Here is a 26,146-nt window from a genome sequence, read left to right as displayed (position 1 = left end):
ACAGGCATAGCTGTGATTGCAATACAAAATAAAAGTGAGTATTGGTCTTGGGCATGCTATGTGTCCAAGACAGATTTAGTAAAACTTGCCATGGGCTTTTATTTTTTAAACTGACTACAGGAAGGTAGTGGGCAGTCCTTTTTCTCCCCCGGCCCAGGTTTTCCAGGTGTCCAGATTTGGTAAAAATCCCTGCAGCAGTGGGTTGGGTGTGTCAGTATATGGTTTTGCATGTGTGCAGAGCAGAATGCTCTGGAGAGCTCCACCTGTGTGAGGTAACATGCCACAAGGCCAAGCGAAGCCAAAAGGCCTGGCACCCCTCAGCGTATATGGCAGTGCAGTCGCCCACGGTAACCGGTCCTGGACTATCCTGTTTCCCAGCTGCGATCCGGAGGATCATATCTACTTTGTTTTGTTTGTGAGTACGCTGACCACTAAAAATAGACTTTGCTTTTGAACTTTTCCTGGGTTACTGCCTGTCTGTCACACTGTCTACCAACCCCGCTGCACTACATATGGTTTGAGAATGTGGGCAGGGTGAACTGAGGCATACCACAAAGCGTGGTGCATGTCAGTGATTAGACCTGTGACACTGAAGCCAAAGCCTACTGGCAAGCAGTTGGTCCTCACCCAGAGAAGCACCAGCAGTAGCTGCAGTTTCAGCGCCAACAATAAGAGCAAAGGTAGCAGAAGCAGCAGCAACGGCAGCATTGATGGCAACAGGAGCAGCAGTAACAGCAAAAGCGATGGCAGCAAGAGCTGCAGCAATGGCAGCAAGAGCAGCTCCAATTGATGCAGCACATTGCGGCTATGCGAGAGGCAAGGGGCGGCCCCACCAGCAACCTCAATCTGTTCGGAGGTTCGGGATAAAGTTTGGTCAGCCTTAAGGAAGATGAGTCCTGAGAATGATATGGAGGCCTTCCTCACCGTGTTTGAACACACAGCAGAGCGGGAGGGCTTGCCAATGACCTAGTGGGCTGAAGTGGTGGCCCCCGTCCTGACAGGAGATGCCCAGAAGGCCTACCTAGACCTTAGTCGCGATGATGCCCTGGACTATGAGAAGCTGAAAGGTGAGATCCTTGCCCGACTGGAGGTTAACACATATGTGCGGGCTCAGTGGGTATTCCAGTGGTCCTTTGTGGAGTCTCGTCCTGCCAGGTCTTAGGCATAGGACTTGCTGCAGCTGGTAAAAGAATGGCTCCAGCCTGAGACCTTAATTCCTTTCCAGATGTTAGAGAGGGTGGTGGTCGACCGTCTGGTGAGGGCTCTGCCAGGAGCTATTCAGCGTTGGGTGGGACTGGGGGCCTTGGCACTCTGGACTAGGTGTTTGGACTGGTTGAGCGGTATACAGCTCAACCAGTCCACTGAGGACTTTATACGGTACACTGCGCCACTTCGCTTATCACGTAAGGCCCCCCAGTCCAGGAGCAAGGGAAAAGTCCAAGACCCTCCACCTGGATTAATCCAGACCGAGCCCATACGGAGGAGGTGTCCCGAAGGGAGAGTGACAACAGACCCGTGTTCCCTTAATCGGCCCCAAGGTGCACTCGTGCCGCAGCTGTTAAGCGTTGCCAATGCCAAGGGCCCAGACATGTGGCTGCCAACTGCCCCCTAACATCTGAACCCATGGACAGCGGGTATACCCGATGAGTGTCTATGTATGCCTAGCCCGTCTGCACTGCAACTACAGGCACTGCCAGCAGCGAGCCCCAACTGTGCTAGGTACTCGTCAATGGGTACCAGACGATGGCTCTTAGACTTGGGGGAGCTTAGTGACTCTGGTCCATGGGTCCCTTGTTGCCGGGGACAACCCCAATGGACATAAAGTGGAGGTGGTATGTATCCATGGGGAACTACGACAGTACCAGACCGTGAAGGTTATTTTTTCCACATCGTAGGGAGAAATCAAACATGTGGTGGGAGTGGTGAAGACCCGTCCATACAGGACGAGACTTGCCCCTATTTTGGCCAGGGTTAACTCTCCCAAGGTAAATGTTATTCCGGGCGCGGAACCCGAAGATCCTGAGTCAGAGATACCTGCTATAGGAGTCACCGACATAGGGACAGAGTGTAAACCCCATAGGTTTCCCCTAGAGGTATTGGTAGGAGAGGTCAAGGAGACCCCACCGATTCCCGAGCTGGAGGTGTCCCCTGGTAAGTTCCGAACAACTTAGTTCCAGGATCCCGCCCAGGCACGAGGAAGGGTGGTTGAAATTAATGGTGTAGCTCAGCAACCCGGTGCTGAGACCAGTTTCCCCACATGGCTATCCACCAGTAGCGGTTATACCGGGTGGATAAAGTCCGGGATGAGGTGGTGGAACAGCTGGTGGTGTCCCAATCCTACCATCGGGCGGTGCTCGACATGGCTCTCACCCGCATACTAGGAGGGCACTTAGGGGCCAAAAAGACGCATGAGATCTGTCCGGAGTGCCAATTATCCTTACCTACAGCGACCTACCAGAGTCCATTGGTACCTCTGCCCATCATAGAGGTACCATTTGAGCGGATAGCAATGGATCTGGTAGGCCCCATAGTGAAATCCGCCTGGGGCCACCAACATATTCTGGTCGTAGTGGATTATGCCACGTGGAAGCCAGAGGCGATACCCCTTCGCCACACCTCGGCCAAAGTAATAGCCCACGAGCTGTTTGCAATGTTTTGTCACCTTGGGCTGCCAAAGGAGATCTTTACTGATCAGGGGACTCCTTTGTGTCCAAGGTGACCAGGGAGCTATGTAAGCTGCTCCATATAAAACAACTACGTACGTTGGTGTACCACCCACAAACCGACAGTTGGTGGAGAGATTTAATGATTCCATGCTAAAAAAGGTGGTCACCATGGACATGAGAGATTGAGACATGTTACTGCCCTATCTAATGTTCGTTGTCTGTGAGGTACCGCAGGCGTTCATGGGGTTTTCACCATTTGAGCTATTGTATGGCAGGCACCCAAGGGGACTACTGGATGTAGCCAAGGAGACGTGGGAACAGGAGCCAACTCCACATAAGAGTGTCATCAAGCATGTGGCAAGCATGCAGGATCGGATTGCGGCAGTAATGGCCCATAGTAAAGGAGCATCTGATGGATGTCCATGCTGCACAGAGCCGCGGGTATAATAAAAGAGCCACGGTCAGGACCTTTAAAGAAGGGGACTGGGTGTTGGTATTAGTGCTCACCACAGAGAGTAAGCTCATGGCCAAGTTGCAAGGGCCATATGAGATACGGCTAAAGGTGGGAGAAGTAAATTATAGGGTGTAACAACCCAGAAAGAGGAAACCGGAACAACTGTACCATGTCAACCTACTAAAAGTCTGAAAGGACCGAGAATGTTTGGTCATGGAGGCGAACAAAGTCGTAACAATGGGGAATCCCCTGTCACCAGGAAAGACGCGGCAGGGGGTAAGGTTAAAGTAAATGACCCCTCAGCGTACACGGCGGTGCAGTCGCCCATGGTAACAGTCCCGGTTACGGACTATCCTGTTCCCGACTGCAATCCGGCCGGATCCTATTTACTTTGTTCTGTTTGTGAATACACTGACCATTAAAAAGACTTTGCTTTTGAGCTATTCAGGGGCCACTGCCTGTCTGTCACACTGCACCAATCCCGCTACGCTACAGTAGGCACAGTCAAATTTTAACATAGCCCATAATCTCTAATTTATATGGATTAGATCTAAAGAGGGTGGCAGAGAAAAAATAACAACAAATAAGCCATAAACTTTGCCTTATACTGATGAGCTCTAAAAGGGTTACATGGTAAAACCACAAGAGTACTACAATCCATGTGTTATATAAAACCTAAAATGGGTGGCAGAAGACACCAAAAGTCATGCCAGTGGTAAAAAAAAACAAAATAAACAGCAAAAGGTAAAATCTGTGCCTTATCCTGATAATATCTAAAAATCCTAATATTGTAGAGACACAGAATTAGACAAATCCATGCTAATCAGATCTAAAATGGCTGGCACAGTAAAAACACAGCACTGTAGAAACAGTATAAACCATGACCATGAAAAGTCACAATCCATATTTTATACTGATGACAGAAAGAAAGGTTGGTACAGAGACGTAGAAGCAAGATGTCACAATCATGGACTTTCACTAATGAGGGCTAAAATGCCGGAACAAGCCTCTGTCCAGTGAGATCATCTTCATGATTACAGATCATTATATCTATGATCAGCTGGCATGTCATGACAATTTGTTCACAAAGAGGCTTCTTGGACCCTGGGCAAGCAACAGCTGACATGTATTCCTGAATATTATGTGATTTTGCCCAATTTTTGTTTGTTATATCGGGGCATTTACAACCAGCATGTTGAAACAAGCGTCTGTCATCTGAAGTAAATATTAGTGAATTATTCTGGGCTCTGGATTCCTATAATAAACCTATTCAGACACAATCTGGGCAGTCAAACTTCACTCCATTAAATTCGTGCCTGCAATTGAATGGTCATCTGTATTGCTCCGTTGCCTTTGTGTAAAGGTTTGCCTCCCGTAACACCTTCACCGACAATTCAGGCTTGAATAAAATGGCTTCTCCGAAAGAAAATGTACTTTTTATGCTATTCACATTGGTGTCCAAAGTGTCACAGCTTGACTGCTGTCCACTTAGCTGGGGCCCTACACTTTTAACTCCGTAATCATATACGGTTGTGTGAAAAAAGTGCTACCCCGCAGAGTTGTGAGGAATAATAAAGCTTTCTTGTTGTGAAAAAGGCCCCAGAAATGGGTCTGGAGCGCAGTGGTGAGGGTGTACCACTTGCTGTTATGTATGTGCCATTATGTATTCCAACGACAGAGACCTCACAAACCTTTCATGTAGAAATAAAAAAAAATGGCATTATATAAATAGGTGCTCACACAAGATAAATAAGCTTAAAACATGAAAAAAAAACCTTGATATACCGGGCACTCTTCCAACTACAAGGAACATGGTCAAGTCCAATGAAAAAGTCAAATATCCTTCATAATGAAAATTAGATAAAATACCACTTTACCGCATCAACGATGCAGAACACGTATCATCCAAGATCCTCTGTCAATACATTCTCAATATCAAAGTCCTGCAGATTCCGGAAGATTCATAAACAATACTCTCCAAGAGAACCATCTCAAACTTCCTTAAAAAACTCCAAGGCAAGACGGGTTTGCTTTCAGGCCACGTTATATTGTTGTTAACCCCTTATTATCAACAATTTTTCTTTCTCAATACATAATATCATTAAATTATCCCAATATATAATACAACATATTAATCCCTAAAAAAATGGATAAAATATAGCTTGCCCCAGAAGAAGCCAACAGGTGAAACTCAGACTCAGGACGAAGCTGGCATGTCACGTGTGTGATTTTTTAAAATGTGTTTTAACTCTTTTACCTTTGTGAGAGCATAACAGAAAAAACTAACTGGAAAAAACGTGTCCCGCTGTTTCGCTCTCTGTCCAATTGTTTTTTAATGAAACTTGTGATGGTCCTGCTGGCAAGATTCTTTATAGAAATATTGGTCTCAGTAGAATGAAGAAGAACATAATTGGACTGGAACTATACTAGAAGTGTGATGAAGGGGGTGGATTCTGGATGGTGTATGTTCTGCTTAAAAGGTCGCTGATGCTGTAAAGTGGTAATGGGACTAAAACACAAAAAGTTTAACTCACAATTTGGAGTTAAAGAATAACATAAATTATGGCTGTTACGTCTGGACCCTTGTATAGTTAATTAAAAAAAAATGATTTGGTTTTCTATAGTTGGTGTGGTTGCTCCTGCCATTATGTCACATCTCGTCTTCCCATTATAGAAGAGAAATGTAGTATATAGTGTAGTCATGAAGAGACGGGGCCACCTAAGGCCTCTTTCACACTTGCGTTGTGTGGCATCCGTCACAATGCGTCGTTTTGGGGAAAAAACGCATCCTGCAAATGTGCCCGCAGGATGCGTTTTTTCCCCATAGACTTGTATTGCCGACGGATCGCGACGTATGGCCATACGTCACGTCCGTCGTGCACTGGATGCGTCGTGTTTTGGCGGACCGTCGGCATGAAAAAACGTTCAATATAACATTTTTTCGTACGTCGCGTCCGCCATTTCCTACCGCGCATGCGCGGCCGGAACTCCGCCCCCTCCTCCCTGGAAATTAGAATGGGCAGCAGATGCGTTGAAAAACTGCATCCGCTGCCCACGTTGTGCCAAATTTGCACAACGTACGTCGGGCCGACGCTTTGCGACGGCCCGTACCGACGCAAGTGTGAAAGAAGCCTAAGAGGAAGGTGATGCCAACTGGGTGATGCCCCTTAATCCAAGAGGGTCTACAAAAGCCCCCATGTCTTACGAAGAGTTGAGGATAAAAGGGTACATCCAGTTTTGAAGTTGGTTTTGAGTGAAGATAAGCATGGTCTTAGTGCCATAGTGATGTTCCTTCTAAAGTGTCTTCTTCATTGTCACAGCTGGGGACTTAGGGAGTTTCTCCATTATATTTTGGGGCCCAGGTGTACGAACAGATAGAAAGTTTATAAAAATTGCAGCTTAGCAAGAGTTCATGAAGGTTATAAACATTTATTGATGAAGTAGTTTTGTAAAGGCTTTAGTAACAGAAGACTCGTACTGACCTTAAAATTCGATTTTCAGCCTCTTTAGAATCGGGTTAATTCTTCTATTACAGTACCGTGTTTTCAAACAATTTATAGACACAAAAAGAAAGATCAGTGGAGGTCCCAAAACTATTTGAGACGTCTCCATCTTCAACCCCAGTCTGTCTGGATGCTGTTTTCCGTTCATTGACTCATTCGAAAAGCCCTTCCGCCAATCTCCCGGAGGGGAAAAACTTGCAGGTGAGCCATTTTGTTTGAGATCAGAAAACTAATCAAGGCGCCCGTCGTAGAGAGCATTGCGCTAGTGTGGAAGGCACTGGAGTGTGAGACATTGACAAAGAGAAGCGTGCAGACATCGGTGCTTAGCTCAGCAAGAGAAAACCTGCCGCTGTGCAACATCACAGAGTCGCTGAGTGTACGGGGAGCGGGGTCATCTGCTGCTCAGCCTCAGCAGCATGCTCTTCTTAATTAAAGGCGAATTCTAATTAGTGCCGGGGATAATGTTATTTTCCCTGGGCCAGCAGTTGGAGCTTTCTCATTTAGGAAATTTTCATTTAGCAGACGAGTAACAAAGGCCTTGAGCAGGCAGCGATGATCAGGGATTGTGAATGAGAGTTCTTCGGCTCATTTTCGAAGATCTTAAGAAAAAAAAATGGTTTTCTATTGTGTATGGTACATTCCTAATTTGCTTTTCTGTCATCCACGAATGGAAGTGTTCCATATTAATTAGTGGTGAGGAAGAGGAGCTAGATGACTGCACACACCGCAACAGGCGTGCACCCACTCTACCCATTATGTTAGGACAACTCATGTCCATGTACGTGGATCGTTGGCTATCAAAATGCAGTATCCGAGGGCTAAAAACTGGCTATGATATCATACTTGCAACAGTCTCAACTTTCCTGGCCAGAACCAAGGGGAGCTATTGCTGTCCCAAAAAAGAAATGTTTTGAATTATCCCTTAGGGAGTCCCAAGGTGAGCTTAGATGCCCCAATTTTCAGGTGTGTCATAACAAGCAACAACAGTTCTCATATAACCCCTACGCCATGATGAATGCTACTTACTGGTTTGCCCCTCATAGCGCAGTTGTCCATGTCCTTCGTCTTCCATGTTATATACTGGGAAAAAAAACAAGATATGTAATGTGTAGACCTCCAACATTGATTTTTTTTGCACAGGGGCCCCTTAGTGACCAGTCAATGGATAAATAAAACTAAAGGGTCACTTCATAGGCCTACAAATACTTGTTGGCTGATCTGTCCGATCTCCGAGGTACCGGACATCCATCTGATGTGTACAGTACAAGTGTTTCCAAACACAACTTCAGAGGGGAATGATTTTCTGAAAACTTGCCAAAAGTGGGTGTTCCTGTTCAATCAGGAGACTGTATTTATAGGAAAAGTCCTGGAGATTGTACTGATTCCTTAGGGAGTCCTCCAGGCCTAGTGACTGAAGCTTCGGCCTAGCTCTACCTGTCTGGACTGCTACATAGTAAGGCAAGGCCAGTGGAGGACATGTATATATACGGCTTTCATCGGGTGATGGTGAAGGGTTGCCGTACACATATCTTACCTTGTCTGGTATAATGGAGTCTTTGGCTTTCCGTAGATCTATGGCGTATACATGATCTCTGAAAAAAAAAACAGCGAAATAGGACACACGTTATCATATAGTAGACATCATCAGGCCTCATCAACACCTAACATGGTTTTTATTGGTTGCCACAGACAAAGAAATCTACTCCTTTCTTTGAAAAAGGAGATGGCAGCCATTTTGTATTAGGATAAGACACCATTTTGTGTCATTTAGCCCAAATATTTCTACATAGATATTTTTTCTATACAATATCCTATTTCCGAGATTGATGAGTACAGTTTATATCTCAAGGCATACCCGTCATTATCCCCTGAGGCAGGAAAAAAGAAATCTGCGCTCTGTGGTGTAATTATACATATTTTCTCCATCTGCGACATTGATGAATCGTCAAATTACAAAGATGAATTTTGCGTAGAAAAATGGCTTCATAAAGATTTCCGCATGGGGTCAGCAGACCAGACAACTCACCCGTTTCTGATCCACACCCCAGACCCGGATCGTAATGACACCATCAACATTTGTGTGGGTGTTTTATTTAGTAGACACCCAAATTTTTTGTTTTATAATTTATGGCAGTATTATTTTGGATCCGAGAAACGGTATTATTTGGACACTGCATGGTTTCAATTTTTTAGAAACATAAATACTATTATTTGGCACCTATATGTAACTTAGTTTTTGTTCTTTTTTTGGCACTGTATGGCGGTATAATTTAACCTATCAGTACTTATTTTAATATGGTATGGCACTGAACTGTGACCACTGTAAGGCAGCATTATTTGGCCAACATGACAATAAGACAAAGTAGTAGACCTTCCAAGGCCGATTTGTCTGGGTTCTGGCGACTATCATGAGAGAATACAAGGAACCGGTAAAGGCCCAGATGTCGAACCCTTAGTGATTATAAAATTATGAATATTCCCATCATACCATATAATTACATATAATGAAAACCTTAAAGGGCATTTTTCTCTTGTAAAATAAAGAAAACCTAGTTTCCGTTGAGTCCTGTTTATGGGAATGGTGTGATAACCAAAGAATTAGTCACATTTCTGAAGCAGCTAGTCTGGTCAATACTCACCTTGCCGCAACAAACAAGGTCTGGTTGAGCTTCAGCATCTTCTGAAAGTCCAGGCCAAGATGTGCAGAGTCGTGATCAGTGATCAACCCTCGAAACCATGGATAGACCTTTGTACCTTCGGGATAGAGAAGCAGATGTTAATAAAGGAGAAGTTTGTTTTGACTTTGTCTCCATATTTATAAGGTCTATGGGACAGAAAATCCTATTTGAGAACTGTTTAGAATGTTCTTAGGATGTCCAGAGTCATCAGGACATAATGAAATATATACATTGAACAGGAAGAAAGCAGAAACAAGAGCGACCCCCTAATTAAGGGCATGGACCATTTCTGGAATGCATAGTGCAATTAAAACTATCCTGTCCACCTGGCACCTGGTTTGGTTGGACTCCTTTCTTACAGTGCCCAGAAGACACCCACCACTTTCTTTCCTATTCCTGTTCATACATAGATAGAATACTTTTTTGAGAACATAGGACTTACTTCCACTATCGATGGTCCTTAGGGCACCCAGGTCTTTTGGGAACACGAGTGAGGAGGACGCTGGACATTTGACAAGGAGAAGAACCAGTGCAAGAAGCAGGTGGGACATTCTTATCCTCTTCCAAAGTAACAGAAATGAGAGGGTGGTATCCGGATATTAGGGGATATTCATTATGATCCAAGAGGCTCTGAAATAAGAACACAATAGAAGCACTGATGAGAGTGGAGTGAGGACATATTGTTTCACACATGGAGTGATTCTACATGCTCTCACCTTCTCATGGAATAACCATAACTTTATTAAACAAATATCAACAAAAATAATAATAACCAGATACTAAAACAAATCACATCATACCAAAAAAGTGATGAAAAACACCAGGGGAGATGCCTACCCCTAAACTGGCCTATATGTACCTACCTACCAACGGAGGTTGACACCCTAATACCTGCGCACTGGTGCCCCCGCTCCACGACGGCTTTCCCAACTCACCCTATAGGGCCCTATGGTGGCAGGGGGTGCAGTAAGAATAGAACAGGTAGGTGAGAAAGAGGAGGAATATCTTTAATTTTCTTGAATCAGAATAGTATACCTAGATGGCTAGTACTAGATCTTCTTGATGACTTAATGGTCCTGTCCTGACTTGATGATAAATAGACCTATAAGAGTGTTCTTATTACTAACTATTCACTCCCCTATTTAGTGGACTGGAGCAACTACCTTCTCATATTAGACACCAGACTCTCTGATTCTTCATTTTATAATCTGAACATAACAGAGATATTTCTTGATACTGGTCGGGGCCCCCATAGGACCTATAAATTGGGGACACCAGTGAGACAAGACAAATTCGATATCGCAATATAGCCTAAATAACTACCAAGAAATACTCCAAATGTTCCAGGAGACTAAATCATAATTACCTAATGTACTGATAAAGGGACAGTTTTTTGCAGTAATAGGCCGACACAAAAGTTCTGATTTATCCAAGAGAATGTGTCCAACATAGATAAAAAGCCAGAGTGACACCAAAAACAAAATCAAAACACCACAAACGACCAAAACCATACTAGGCCATACAAGAGTACCCAGGCCGTATCCCCCCTTTTTTCACATTCTCTTGCATAGCAGTGATACCAGGTGTAGTACATATATCTGGTCAACACTTAAATACATCCCCGAACTTTAGAAAAATTGGGTGCACACATCTTACCCTACATTTTTACCAATTAAGGCTGTACAGCACCCAATTGGATCAATCTGGAACTCTAGAAGTGGTCCTTCTGAGGACTCATGTGAACTCTGGCTGTCCTGTGTTCCCTTATAGGCACAGTATGGTATTCTCTAATATGAGGCACAATGGCTGTCGTTATTGAGGCATTGGATGTCTTATGGGTGCAGTTTTACTATATTTGACTTTGGTCGCTGACTATTCCTCAAGAGAACAGTATGGTTATCCCTTTTGTGGGACATCATGGTTGTCATTATGGGAGCACTAGCTGTCGCATGGTCTCTTACTAGGGCACAGTTGGCAAGCTGGCTGCCCCTTATGGGAATAGTATGGGTAGATCTATTAAAGGGCACCATAGCTGTCACTATGGGGCAGTAGCTATTTCATTGCCTCTTATGAGGGCACTGTTACTTTACTTGGCTCTGGACACTGGTTACCCCTTATGGGCATAGTATGCTTATCTCCATTATGGGACACAATGGCTGTCATTAGGGGGCAGTAGCTATTTTGTGGCCTCTTTTGAGGGCACTGTTACTGTACTTGGCTTTGGACACTGGTTACCTCATATGGGTATAGTATGGTTATCTCCATTATGACTGTCATTATGAAGGTACTGTGGGATAATGTGACGTGCTCTGGTCTTAGAGTTGAGTGTTGTGGGCATGACAGTCTCCCTCTTACCCCATGAAATGGCATTGAGGGTTAAATCTATATACATTGTCATCAGCACTCCTGAGGCCAGGTACAGCCCGTATGTGGTGGTATCGTTTATCTCCATGTGTGTCAGTATTCATTTCACACGGCATCGTTCTGGCTATATAGACTGGTAATACGCTGGACCTCCTGAACCCCGGTCTAAGCAAGCGAAGGCCTGATTAATAGGAATGTTGATCCAATCTGATACCACGTCTGTATTGTGTACTTATTAGCAGCTTGCCGCCCCTCCTACGCTCTACAATCCCACTTGACCGTTCGCCTTGGCTTAATCATTCAGCACAAACAGAAGAGGCCAGTCATCAGCGAGACGTCCGCCATGACAACCAGCACTTATCCCATAAAGGGACATTACTTGTTTGTTTGGTAACTCTTGTATTATTTAATTTTGCTCGTTTTGTAACGGTCAGTAGTGCAATAATCTGCAGGACATATCACCAATCCATGGCGCTCATGCGCAGAATGTCGCACCGCGCTTATAATGCAGCATAAAGCCATCTCCGCTTCGGTCATGATGGAAATGATCAAGTGTCAGCAAATCTCTCATTTTATGCAAAGGGTAATTTGCAGTCAGAGTCCTAACCAGAAGACATTGAGAGTGCTCACACTGGGGAGAATGCGTTTCCTGTTTTTGACATCCTCCCGGTGAGAAAAGCGCCGCACGCACGTGGAACCAGTGAGGAGCGGAGAAGTGTAGAAAATCACTCCCTGTCATTACCCAGCAGATGGAAGGAAATGGAGTGGAAATTAACCCTAAAAGCACGCAGGCCCATCCCCCACCCCTTCTCACAGATTATAATTTCAGGCCATTTAAGAGGTCCAAATTGAAGCAAAATTGGTCTTACAGGCGACGGCGGAGTGGTGTCTCGTCGTAGATAATTGGGTACTGTCTGTGGGGGGTTAAGGTAGAAACAGAGAATGGACAAAAATGTAGCAGCCGGCAGAGAAACACAGAGCTCTAATAAAACAGAATCTTGTTACGGCGTCTAAAGGTAGCGAGTCTAGTCTGTGATACCAATTGCTAGTCAGGAATCGACAGTCTACAGTACCGCTAGTTGCACATATTCATATATGAAGATGGTGCCTGAGTATCAAACTGAGACCTCCACACATAAATGATCCCTTTACATGTGAGTATCCAACATTATGAAACACATACAGCCACATCTACTGAGAAAACATTGCCAATGCCAAATGCAAGGATGGTGAAACTGTCAAATGATGGCTCCTCTGTTTTACACCCCCTTGTGCTAACAGAGGTAAGGTGAAAAGAAAAAATCTGCCATACTACATAGTTTTCTGTTTTCACCCCCTTGCACTCACACAATGATGGTTAAAAGAATATTCTATCATATGATGACTGCTGTTTTCACTCCCTTGCACTTACTGACCTAAGAATAAAAGAAAACTGTCATATGATGGTTGCTGTGTTTTCACTCCCTTGCACTCATCGAGCTAAGGATAAAAGAAAACTGTCATATGATGGCTGCTCTGTTTTCACTTCCTTGCACTCAGAAATTATGTTTAAAAGAAAACTCTGTGACGTGATGACTGCGCTGTTTTTACACTTTTGCACTCACTGAGCTAAGGTTAAACGAAAACTCTGTCATATGATGGCTTCTGTTTACATCCCCTTGCACTCACAGAGATAAGGGAAAAAGCAAACTGTCCAGTGACATCTGTTTTGTTTTCAGATAGATATAAACCCAGGACCAGGGCACAAAATCCCAGAGAAGGACCTTCTGAGGAACATGTAGATTAGAACATACTCCTCAGACATGTTCCAGGGCAGAAAGAGCCCTACATAGTAATTAAAAACATGGGTCATAATTAGTGATGAGCGATACTCGTTACTCGAGATTTCTCAAGCATGCTCGGGGGTCCTCCGAGTATTTTTTAGTGCTCGCAGCTTTAGTTTTCATCGCCAAAGCTGAATGATTTACATCTCTTAGCCAGCTTGATCACATGTGTGGATTCCCTAGCAACCAGGCAACCCCCACATGTACTCAGCCTGGCTAACAGATGTAAATCATTCAGCTGCGGCGATGAAAACTAAATCTCCGAGCACTAAAAAATACTCGGAGGACCACCGAGCATGCTCGAGAAATCTCGAGTAACGAGTGTATTCGCTCATCAATAGTCATAATAATTCACATTTCTCAACTTTTTACTGAAAGGTCGTTGAGTTATATATTGGAGGTTTCAACTATGAGAAACTAAGTCTTACAAAAACACGTTATATATCTGACCTTTTCCATAAACAGCTGCTGCGAAAGGTCCAGTTACATACTCAGTGTCAAGTTAAAGAAAACTAGTCCGGGGCTGGAGTAAAATCATTTTATCATATTAAACCTCTTGTGTCACAGCCATATTGTGAACTTATTTGGGTGCCACATTAAAGGAAGCCTATCACATAATGATCAGGTCCTTAGTAGTATGACGTCAAAGACTTTAAAGCAGCTAATCAAAATACTCTAATCAACATATAAATTATTAAATCCTAATCTAATCAACTAATGAAATTACCAGATGATAAATTCATCTCCTCCAAAATAAGCTGTGAAATTGTTGTCATGTCTTGCAAATTACAGATTAAGAGATTTGCTTTGGTGGTAGAGTGCAAAAGGTTTTATATTTTTAGATCACATTTAGATCCCCCAAGGAGCAACACTGGGTGATAAAGTTATTAATTTATTCCTAAAGATCTATAAAACTGTAACTACTATAATACTCTCCCTATGTACAAGAATATAACTACTACAGTATATACTTTCCCCTCTGTACAAGAATATAACTACTATAATACTGTCCCCTATGTACAAGAATATAACTACTATAATACTGCTCCCATGTACAAGAATATAACTACTATAATACTGTCCCCTATGTACAAGAATATAATTACTATAATACTGCTCCTATGTACAAGAATATAACTACTATAATACTGTCCCCTATGTACAAGAATATAACTACTATTATACTGCTGTCATGTACAAGAATATAACTACTATAATACTGCTCCCATGTACAAGAATATAACTACTATAATACTGTCCCCTATGTACAAGAATATAACTACTATAATACTGCTCCTATGTACAAGAATATAACTACTATAATACTGTCCCCTATGTACAAGAATATAACTACTATAATACTGTTCCCATGTACAACAATATAACTACTATAATACTGCCCCCTATGTACAAGAATATTACTACTTTAATACTGCCCCCTATTCACAAGAATATACCTACTATAATACTGCCTCCTATGTACGAGAATATAACTGCTATAATACTGCTCCTATGCACAAGAATATAACTACTATAATACTGCCCCCTATGCACAAGAATATACCTACTATAATACTGCCTCCTATGTACAAGAACATAACTACTATAATACTGCCTCTATGTACAAGAATATAAATACTATAATACTGCCCCTATGTACAAGAATATAACTACTAAAATACTGTTCCTATGTACAAGAAAATAACTACTATAATACTGCCCCCTATGTACAAGAATATAACTACTATTGTACTGCTGTTATGTACAAGAATATAACTACTATATTACTGCCCCTATGTACAAGAATATAACTACTATAATACTGCTCCCATGTACAAGAATATAACTACTATAATACTGCCCCCTATGCACAAGAATATACCTACTATAATACTGCCTCCTATGTACGAGAATATAACTACTATTAGGCCGGGGACACACACAACATATAAAAAAACGGTCCGTATTTGACGGACGAGAATCGCACAAATGTTACCAAAACAGTGATCCGTGTGCAGTGCGAGGATGCGATTTCCTCGCATCAAATGATCCGTATGACATCCGTGTGACATCCGTATGGCATCCGTATGGCAAGATTTTCTCACACACTTGCAAAATGAGCAAATAATGGCTGAGCCTTTCCTGTCACCTGCCCAATGCCTGAGAATTTCTCGCAAGTCACACTGATGGTCCGTGTGCTGTGCTATTTTTTCTCACCCCCATAGACTTTCATTGGCGATTCTCGGCCGAGATAAGCGGACAATCGCAGCATGCTGCGATTTCACTCGGATCCTGAATACGGCCGAGAAAATATTGGATGATGGGAGCTGCCCCATAGATTAACATTGGGACGAACGCTATGCGTTTTTTTATCGCATTGCACTCGTCCGTATTACGGTCTAGTGTGACCCCGGCCTAATACTGCCCCTATGTACAAGAATATAACTACTATAATACTGCCCCTATGTACAAGAATATAACTACTATAATACTGATCCTATGTACAAGAATATCACTACTATAATACTGCCCCTATGTACAAGAATATAACTACTATAATACTGCTCCTATGGACAAGAATATAACTACTAAAATACTGTTCCTATGTACAAGAATATAACTACTATTATACTGCTCCTATGTACAAGAATATAACTACTATAATACTGCTCCTATGTACAAGAATATAACTACTAAAATACTGTTCCTATGTACAAGAATATAACTACTATTATACTGCTCCTATGCACAAGAATATAACTACTATAATACTGCCCCTATGTACAAGAATATAACTACTAAAATACTGTTCCTATGTACAAGAATATAACTACTATTATACTGCCCTCTATGTACAAGAATATAACTACTATAATACTGCCCCTATGTACAAAAATATAACTACTATAATACTGTTCCTATGTACAAGAATATAACTACTATTATACTGCTCCTATGTACAAGAATATAACTACTATAATACTGCTCCTATGTACAAGAATATAACTACTAAAATACTGTTCCTATGTACAAGAATATAACTACTATTATACTGCCCTCTATATACAAGAATATAACTACTATAATACTGCCCCTATGTACAAGAATATAACTACTATAATACTGTTCCTATGTACAAGAATATAACTACTATTATACTGCTCCTATGTACAAGAATATAACTACGGTACTATAATACTGCCCTCTATGTACAAGAATATAACTACTATTATACTGCTGTTATGTACAAGAATATAACTACTATAATACTGCTCCCATGTACAAGAATATAACTACTATAATACTGCCCCCTATGCACAAGAATATACCTACTATAATACTGCCTCCTATGTAGGAGAATATAACTACTATAATACTGCTCCTATGCACAAGAATATAACTACTATAATACTGCCCCCTATGCACAAGAATATACCTACTATAATACTGCCTCCTATGTACAAGAATATAACTACTATACTACTGCCTCTATGTACAAGAATATAACTACTATAATACTGCCTCCTATGTACGAGAATATAACTACTATAATACTGCTCCTATGTACAAGAATATAACTACTATAATACTGCCCCTATGTACAAGAATATAACTACTATAATACTGCTCCTATGTACAAGAATATAACTACTATAATACTGCCCCTATGTAGAAGAATATAACTACTATAATACTGCTCCCTATATACAAGAATATAACTACTATAATACTGCTCCTATGTACAAGAATATAACTACTATAATACTGCCCCTATGTACAAGAATATAACTACTATAATACTGCTCCTATGTACAAGAATATAACTACTATAATACTGCCCCTATGTAGAAGAATATAACTACTATAATACTGCCCCCTATGTACAAGAATATAACTACTATAATACTGCCTCTATGGTCTACACCAGGGGTCCCCAACCTGTAGCTCGGGAGCCACATGTGGCTCGCGGTCCCATGAATTGTGGCTTGCGGCTGTCTGTCAGCTTTGAGCATTAGCTCCTGTTCTAGCAAACAGGTATGAAGAGCACATCTGAAAATGGTGAATTTTGTGAGCAGCCCTGCACAGAAGAGCAGATCTGGGTACACATCTACTAGTCTTAGGGGTTTTGAGATTATTTAAGTATGCTACGCTGGAGACAGGATGACACTACCTGTCAGAGGAGGTGTTTGAAGCTGGATGTGATAGTGTCTTGGGAGTGCTTTATAGGAGAATACTGAATGGGGGGTATCTTTGTATACTGCTTTGGGGTGATTGATTTTTGTGGAAAAGCTTTGGTTACCATTATGCCTGTAATGAGGTTTTGGTTGCCACTATTGTGAGGGGGTGGGAGCTGAATGTGGCTCGCGACCCTCTCTAAGAGCTGAATGTGGCTCTTAAGGTCAGAAACGTTGGGGACCTCTGGTCTACACCATGTTCTCGGCCCTGACGCTCTTGGGCTCCCGTGTCATTGGTGCATGTGGCCGGGGACGTGTATATAAGTGAGGAATATTAGTTTGTGTTCCTCTCCCATTCACACAAGATGGCTGAGCAGTGTCGCCCTCGTATCTCCTCACGCCGCCTCCTCCCTGGAGCCAAGGTATAAATTGAGTTGACGAGGGAAGCTTGCGGTGCGTCTTGCTCGAATAAACTCTCCATTACATTACAAATTCACAGCATGTTCTGCCTGGCTGGCTCATAGGATTTCATTACCTGGCCCGGTGTCTCTGGGCACGTGTCACACACAATTCTGCTTCCTGCGCTCCATGTCACAGCCATTTTATACTCTTTAGTGCTCACGTAAAATGTGGAGAGAGAAGGCAGAGTCAACCCCATGCTGTCGGAGCAGCCCTGCCGCTAACCATGATTATTAGCATATTCTAAAGCTCTTGGCATCTCCTGGTGCAGGCCTAATGACAGCCTGCCATGGTCTAACCACCGGTGAGGGGGATTCTGGGTAATGACATGCAAATAAGTACGAAGACAATCAACTTGGTCATTAATGCTGACTGTGAGCTGGAGACGGCCGGGTGAAGACGCCTAGAGGGCTGCCGCCAACGTGTTGTGAAGAAAGATCCAGAAGGTCAGCTGGTGCCACATGTGAGCGGCTGAGATACACAGCTCAACACACAGTACCGCACATGAAAGGCTGACATACACAGCTTATTACACAGTACCGCACATGGAGGGCTGAGATACACAGCTCAACACACAGTACCGCACATGAAAGGCTGACATACACAGCTTATTACACAGTACCACACATGGAAGGCTGAGATACACAGCTCAACACACAGTACCGCACATGGAGGGTTGAGATGCACAGCTCAACACACAGTACCGCACATGGAGGGCTGAGATACACAGCTTATTACACAGTACCACACATGGAAGGCTGAGATACACAGCTCAACACACAGTACCGCACATGGAGGGTTGAGATGCACAGCTCAACACACAGTACCGCACATGAAAGGCTGACATACACAGTTTATTACACAGTACCACACATGGAGGGCTGAGATACCCAGCTCAACACACAGTACCGCACATGGAGGGTTGAGATGCACAGCTCAACACACAGTACCGCACATGAAAGGCTGACATACACAGCTTATTACACAGTACCACACATGGAGGGCTGAGATACACAGCTCAGCACACAGTACCGCACATGGAGGGCTGAGATGCACAGCTCAACACACAGTACCGCACATGAAAGGCTGACATACACAGCTTATTACACAGTACCACACATGGAGGGCTGAGATACACAGCTCAGCACACAGTACCGCACATGGAGGGCTGAGATGCACAGCTCAACACACAGTACCGCACATGAAAGGCTGACATACACAGCTTATTACACAGTACCGCACATGGAGGGCTGAGATACACAGCTCAACACACAGTACCGCACATGAAAGGCTGACATACACAGCTTATTACACAGTACCGCACATGGAGGGCTGAGATACACAGCTCAACACACAGTACCGCACATGAAAGGCTGACATACACAGCTTATTACACAGTACCACACATGGAAGGCTGAGATACACAGCTCAACACACAGTACCGCACATGGAGGGTTGAGATGCACAGCTCAACACACAGTACCGCACATGGAGGGCTGAGATACACAGCTTATTACACAGTACCACACATGGAAGGCTGAGATACACAGCTCAACACACAGTACCGCACATGGAGGGTTGAGATGCACAGCTCAACACACAGTACCGCACATGAAAGGCTGACATACACAGTTTATTACACAGTACCACACATGGAGGGCTGAGATACCCAGCTCAACACACAGTACCGCACATGGAGGGTTGAGATGCACAGCTCAACACACAGTACCGCACATGAAAGGCTGACATACACAGCTTATTACACAGTACCACACATGGAGGGCTGAGATACACAGCTCAGCACACAGTACCGCACATGGAGGGCTGAGATGCACAGCTCAACACACAGTACCGCACATGAAAGGCTGACATACACAGTTTATTACACAGTACCACACATGGAGGGCTGAGATACCCAGCTCAACACACAGTACCGCACATGGAGGGTTGAGATGCACAGCTCAACACACAGTACCGCACATGAAAGGCTGACATACACAGCTTATTACACAGTACCACACATGGAGGGCTGAGATACACAGCTCAGCACACAGTACCGCACATGGAGGGCTGAGATGCACAGCTCAACACACAGTACCGCACATGAAAGGCTGACATACACAGTTTATTACACAGTACCACACATGGAAGGCTGAGATACACAGCTCAACACACAGTACCGCACATGGAGGGCTGAGATGCACAGCTCAACACACAGTACCGCACATGAAAGGCTGACATACACAGCTTATTACACAGTACCACACATGGAGGGCTGAGATACACAGCTCAGCACACAGTACCGCACATGGAGGGCTGAGATGCACAGCTCAACACACAGTACCGCACATGAAAGGCTGACATACACAGTTTATTACACAGTACCACACATGGAAGGCTGAGATACACAGCTCAGCACACAGTACCGCACATGGAGGGCTGAGATGCACAGCTCAACACACAGTACCGCACATGAAAGGCTGACATACACAGTTTATTACACAGTACCACACATGGAAGGCTGAGATACACAGCTCAACACACAGTACCGCACATGGAGGGCTGAGATGCACAGCTCAGCACACAGTACCGCACATGAAAGGCTGACATACACAGTTTATTACACAGTACCACACATGGAAGGCTGAGGTACACAGCTCAGCACACAGTACCGCACATGAAAGGCTGACATACACAGATTACAAAGTACCACACATGGAGGGCTGAGATACACAGCTCAACACACAGTACCGCACATGAAAGGCTGACATACACAGCTTATTACACAGTACCACACATGGAAGGCTGAGGTACACAGCTCAACACACAGTACCGCACATGGAGGGCTGAGATGCACAGCTCAACACACAGTACCGCACATGGAGGGCTGAGATGCACAGCTCAACACACAGTACCGCACATGAAAGGCTGACATACACAGCTTATTACACAGTACCACACATGGAAGGCTGAGGTACACAGCTCAGCACACAGTATCAGCTTAGATACACGCTCATGCCTCCCCTTTTCCCCCCTTCTCACGGAGAGCCTCTTCAGAGGAAGCATGAGACGGTTTCTCCTCCTCGGCAGTTGCCTGTGTCCTCAGACGTTATGGCTGATACATTGGGACGCAGCCAAGACTCTCAGCTATTCCTATGTCATTTTTGAAAGGGACCCTGGGAACGTCCAATACCCCACAGGCGACCGTTCCCACAGCTTTCCAATCCAGGATTGAGGCCAGCGTATGGGGGCTGTAGGTCGAGCGTTGCAGCCGGCGCGCAGACAGACCTAGTTCATTCCTTCTCACGGCCTGAAGCGCGTAGGTCACGCTTTTCCTATGATGCATTTCTTTCTCAGAAAATGCCTCATTTTTTGGGAACTGAGAAGAGCGTATGCCACAGAGCCTCGGTGGCGGCAGCGTAGTGACACGTGGGGTGAGACCAGTTCATGTTATTGATATTGGGAAGCACACACGTTATTACTCACTTTCTGGGATTACGGTAATGGCAGTTGGTCAGTGGTGGAGGACGAGAGCTGATTGTTGGGTAACAACAAGGCAGCTCATTTCTAAGTGCCATTTCGGGATGAGCTGCGGCGCCTCAATGAAACAACAAGGCTGTGGGCCCTGAAGGATTCTTGGTGCTCCAATTTTCTCAACCCGCCATTCTCAGGTACTGGAGGAAGAGTATGGATTATTTGTTGGCTGAGTATATCCAACGTCTGGTAATGAGGACCATTTTCTTCTCAAATATCACGTTTCTGGGTACGGGTGACGTGTGTCTGAAGCGCGGGATTAAATTATGTCCAGAGAGGAAACTGTAGTGATATCAGTGAGGAAAGAGGCTCTTGGTGCCTCACATGCTTTTACCATACATGGATGGACTCATATCGACTGATAGGGATAATTTTTTTTACCTCAGATGCAGCCATTTTATATTACATCATCTTTTACAGCCATTTTAGAGGGCTGTATTCAATGATATTATTATTCATACATAGTGGTCATTTATACACATTGGAGGGAACCATGTTGTATGACACCATCACTCCTACATAGAGATGGTCATTTTGTAGGAGACCATAATTCATACACAAAAGGAGGTGACCATTTTGTATGCAATGGGCCACATAAGAAGACATGGTGGATAGGAAGTAGCCATTTTGTGAGACATCACTCACATACAGCATCAATGGAAATTTTGTTTTGACATCAGAAAACATTTGCATTTCGCTGGTGGGATTGTGGTTGTGCATTTATTGATGAAAAGGACTTTCTTTAGAGATACGGATAGAGACAGGCACACTTTCTCATTCCAAACACAATTTAGCAGTTCTCTGAGCCTGAAACGCGTTGCGTCTTGTAACATTAAGTCCCTTCTCATTTTCTCGCCAGCCGTAGTTAAATATGTTTGTTTTTTTTTTATATTACATTTTCTGACTGGAGACAATTGGATAGCGGTTAATTAGCCCCTGAGGTCTGGGTCCTCATCTTCAGAGCCCTTTTATCGATGGAGATTATATGTCTTCCCCTCTAATTGGTCAAGAAACCGCCATCGGGATTATGACGTCCAGCTGGCGTCAAGGGACGGTGTCTGAATAGATTTTAGATTATCTGCTCAATTTACAAAGATTTTATCCCCCATCCTCCAGCCCCTTTATCTCAATGTCCTGCTAGGCGATTAAATTAATCCCTCTTATGTATTCCCGAAGAGAATGGAGGAATCAATTTTGCCTCCTGGATTATCCACAGAACAGATCGAAGCAGGAAAATATTGATAAGTCAAGACGAAAAGAGATTTCATTAGAGAACCGAGGAAAATCTTGGAAGTCATTGTTCATTACAACGCTGTTAGAAGAGAATTGTCCATATTGTATCTAGCAAACAATCAGAGTTGAGCTTTTATTCTTTAAACATCTCTGGAAAGATGAAAGGCAAGCTCTGATTGGCTGCTATGGGCAACAAATACCATTTTACAAGCCTTTCAAACTCCTTAAGGAGTTAGCCTGGACACCAAGCTGGCACAGGAATCTTGGTCAAAGTTGAAGGAAAGATGATTGCAGCACGTTATCAGCAAATACTGGAGGCAAATTTGCACTCCTCAGCCCAGAAGCAGCGCATGGCACGTACTTGGACGCTCCAACATGACATCGATCCAAAACACAAGGACAAGTCGACCTGTCATTTGCTTCAGAAGAACAAAGTGAAGCTTCTGGAGTGGCCATCTTAGTCTTCTGACCTCAATATCATTGAGCCACTCTGGGGAGATCTCAAGCGTGCAGTTCATGCTAGACAGCCTAGGAATTTACAGGAACTGGAGGCTTTTTGCCACAAGAAGAGTGGGCAGCTTTACCATCTGAGAAAATAAAGAACCTCATCCACAACTATAGAAACTTGATTCCAGCTCACCCAGTTGCTCTATGCTCATCCACCTGGGGCTCAGACACTGGTCTCACCCTGGCCTCACATCAAGGAAAATAGAAAAAATTGGAGTCGGCTCAACAGGACAGGATTTTCATTTTCTTTTTCTTTTTCAAAGGAAATTATAGTGTATACAAAAGAAAAATGTACATAGTTGACATGACCCAGTCGACGCATTTCGACTGCACTAGGCAGTCTTACTCATGAGTCATGAGTAAGACTGCCTAGTGCAGTCGAAACGCATCCACTTAGGAAGCAACAGTGTTTGACAATCAATTTCGCATGCTGTTTTGCAAATGGAATAGACAACAGATGGAAATTGGCAATTATCAAGACGCACTCAAGGAGTGGTTGTGCAGGTGGGGACAAGAGACCACATCTCAGTACCAATGCTTTTTGGTTGAAGTTTTGGTCACTTTTGAATGTTGGTTGTGCTTTCACACTCGTGGTAGCATGAGACGGACTCTACAACCCACATAAGTAGCACAGGTAGTGCAGCTCATCCAGGATGGCACATCAATGCGAGCTGTGGCAAGAAGGTTTGCACTGTCTGTCAGCGTGGTGTCCAGAGGCTGGAGGCGCTACCAGGAGACAGGCCAGTACACCAGGAGACGTGGCGGGGCCGTAGGAGGGCAACAAACCTTTTGTGCAAGGAGGTGTCATGATCCCAATGGCAGGGGATCACAAAAAGGACAAGCACAGATACAAACAAGCTCTAGGGCGATGGAACCTGAGCTGACCGCGACCCTGAACCTAACACACAAATAAAAGTAGCCGGGGAACGTGCCTACGATGATCCTAGACGTCTCGCTCCAGCCGAAGATCTAACTTCCCCTATCAGAAGAAACACAGACCTCTCTTGCCTCCAGAGAAATACCCCACAGCAAATAGCAGCCCCCCACATATAATGACGGTGAAATGAGAGGAAAGCACATACGTAGTATGAAAACAGTTTCAGCAAAATGAGGCCCGCTAAAGCTAGATAGCAGAGGATACAAAAGTGAACTGCGCGGTCAGCGAAAAACCCTTCAAAAAACCATCCTGAAATTACTTGAACTCATGTGCCAACTCATGGTACATGAAAAGCAATTTCAGCCCACTAGAGCAACCAGCAGCAGAGAATCACATATCTGCAGGCTGGACTAAAAACCAAATTAAGCAAAACACAAAACAGGAAAATCCAAACTTAGCTTGTCCAGAAGGTTCTAGGAGCAGGGAGCAGAGGTAACAAGACACACTGGATACATTGATAACCGGCGAGGAAATGCCAGCAAAGCCAGGTTAAATAGGAAACTCCCATATGCTGATGGAACAGGTGGAACCCAGAAACCCAGGAAAGACAAGTCACCCAGTACCATCAGTAACCACCAGAGGGAGCCCAAAAACAGAACTCACAACAGTACCCCCCCCCTTGAGGAGGGGTCACCGAACCCTCACGAGAACCACCAGGGCGACCAGGATGAGCCCTATGAAAAGCGCGAACCAAATCATCAGCATGAACATCCGAGGCAACCACCCAAGAATTATCCTCCTGACCATAACCCTTCCACTTGACCAAATACTGGAGTTTCCGTCTGGAAACACGAGAATCCAAGATCTTCTCCACAACATACTCCAATTCTCCCTCCACCAGCACTGGAGCAGGAGGCTCAAGAGAAGGAACAACAGGTACCTCATACTTCCGCAACAACGACCGATGAAACACATTATGAATAGCAAACGATGCCGGGAGATCCAAACGAAACGACACAGGGTTAAGAATTTCCAAGATCCTATAGGGACCGATGAACCGAGGCTTGAACTTAGGAGAAGAGACCTTCATAGGAACAAAACGAGAAGACAACCACACCAAGTCACCAACAAGAAGTCGAGGACCCACGCGGCGACGGCGATTAGCAAACTGCTGAGCCTTCTCCTGGGACAACTTCAAATTGTCCACCACATGACTCCAAATCCGATGCAACCTATCCACCACCATGTCCACTCCAGGACAATCAGAAGGTTCCACCTGACCAGAGGAAAAACGAGGATGAAACCCCGAATTACAAAAGAAAGGAGAAACCAAGGTAGCAGAACTAGCCCGATTATTAAGCGCAAACTCGGCCAGCGGCAAAAAGGTAACCCAGTCATCCTGATCAGCAGAAACAAAACACCTTAAATAAGTTTCCAAGGTCTGATTAGTTCGCTCAGTCTGGCCATTCGTCTGAGGATGGAATGCAGACGAAAAGGACAAATCAATGCCCATCTTAGCACAGAAAGTCCGCCAAAATCTAGACACAAACTGGGATCCCCTGTCAGAAACGATGTTCTCAGGAATCCCATGCAAACGAACCACATTCTGAAAAAACAGAGGGACCAACTCAGAGGAGGAAGGCAACTTAGGCAAGGGTACCAGATGAACCATTTTAGAAAAGCGATCACACACAACCCAGATGACGGACATTTTTTGAGAGACAGGGAGATCCGAAATAAAGTCCATGGAAATGTGCGTCCAAGGCCTCTTCGGGATAGGCAAAGGTGACAACAATCCACTGGCCCGAGAACAGCAAGGCTTAGCCCGAGCACAAACCTCACAAGACTGCACAAAAGAACGCACATCCCTCGA

The 26,146-nt window shown here is 44.1% G+C and overlaps 1 protein-coding gene across 5 annotated transcripts in view; it reads right to left on the bottom strand.

The window, feature by feature from the left end:
* The window catches only part of SEMA6C (semaphorin 6C), a 295,200-nt gene that overhangs the window by 141,522 nt on the left and 127,532 nt on the right, over nt 1-26,146 (bottom strand). For all 5 annotated transcript variants that reach the window (XM_069728756.1, XM_069728758.1, XM_069728757.1 and 2 more), the window contains exons 3-6: nt 9,744-9,931; nt 9,263-9,377; nt 8,158-8,215; nt 7,650-7,703 (exon numbers count right to left, since the gene is read on the bottom strand). In XM_069728756.1, coding sequence (XP_069584857.1) covers nt 7,650-7,703; nt 8,158-8,215; nt 9,263-9,377; nt 9,744-9,852 — 336 coding nt within the window. In that variant the 5' untranslated portion in view covers nt 9,853-9,931. The remainder of the gene's footprint in view (nt 1-7,649; nt 7,704-8,157; nt 8,216-9,262; nt 9,378-9,743; nt 9,932-26,146) is intronic.

The sequence above is a fragment of the Ranitomeya imitator genome, chromosome 1 (assembly GCF_032444005.1).
Source record: "Ranitomeya imitator isolate aRanImi1 chromosome 1, aRanImi1.pri, whole genome shotgun sequence".
In the NCBI taxonomy this organism is placed as follows: Eukaryota; Metazoa; Chordata; class Amphibia; order Anura; family Dendrobatidae; genus Ranitomeya; species Ranitomeya imitator.
The sequence above is the reverse complement of the archived record's forward strand: the minus strand, read 5'-3'. Positions and strand labels throughout refer to the sequence as shown.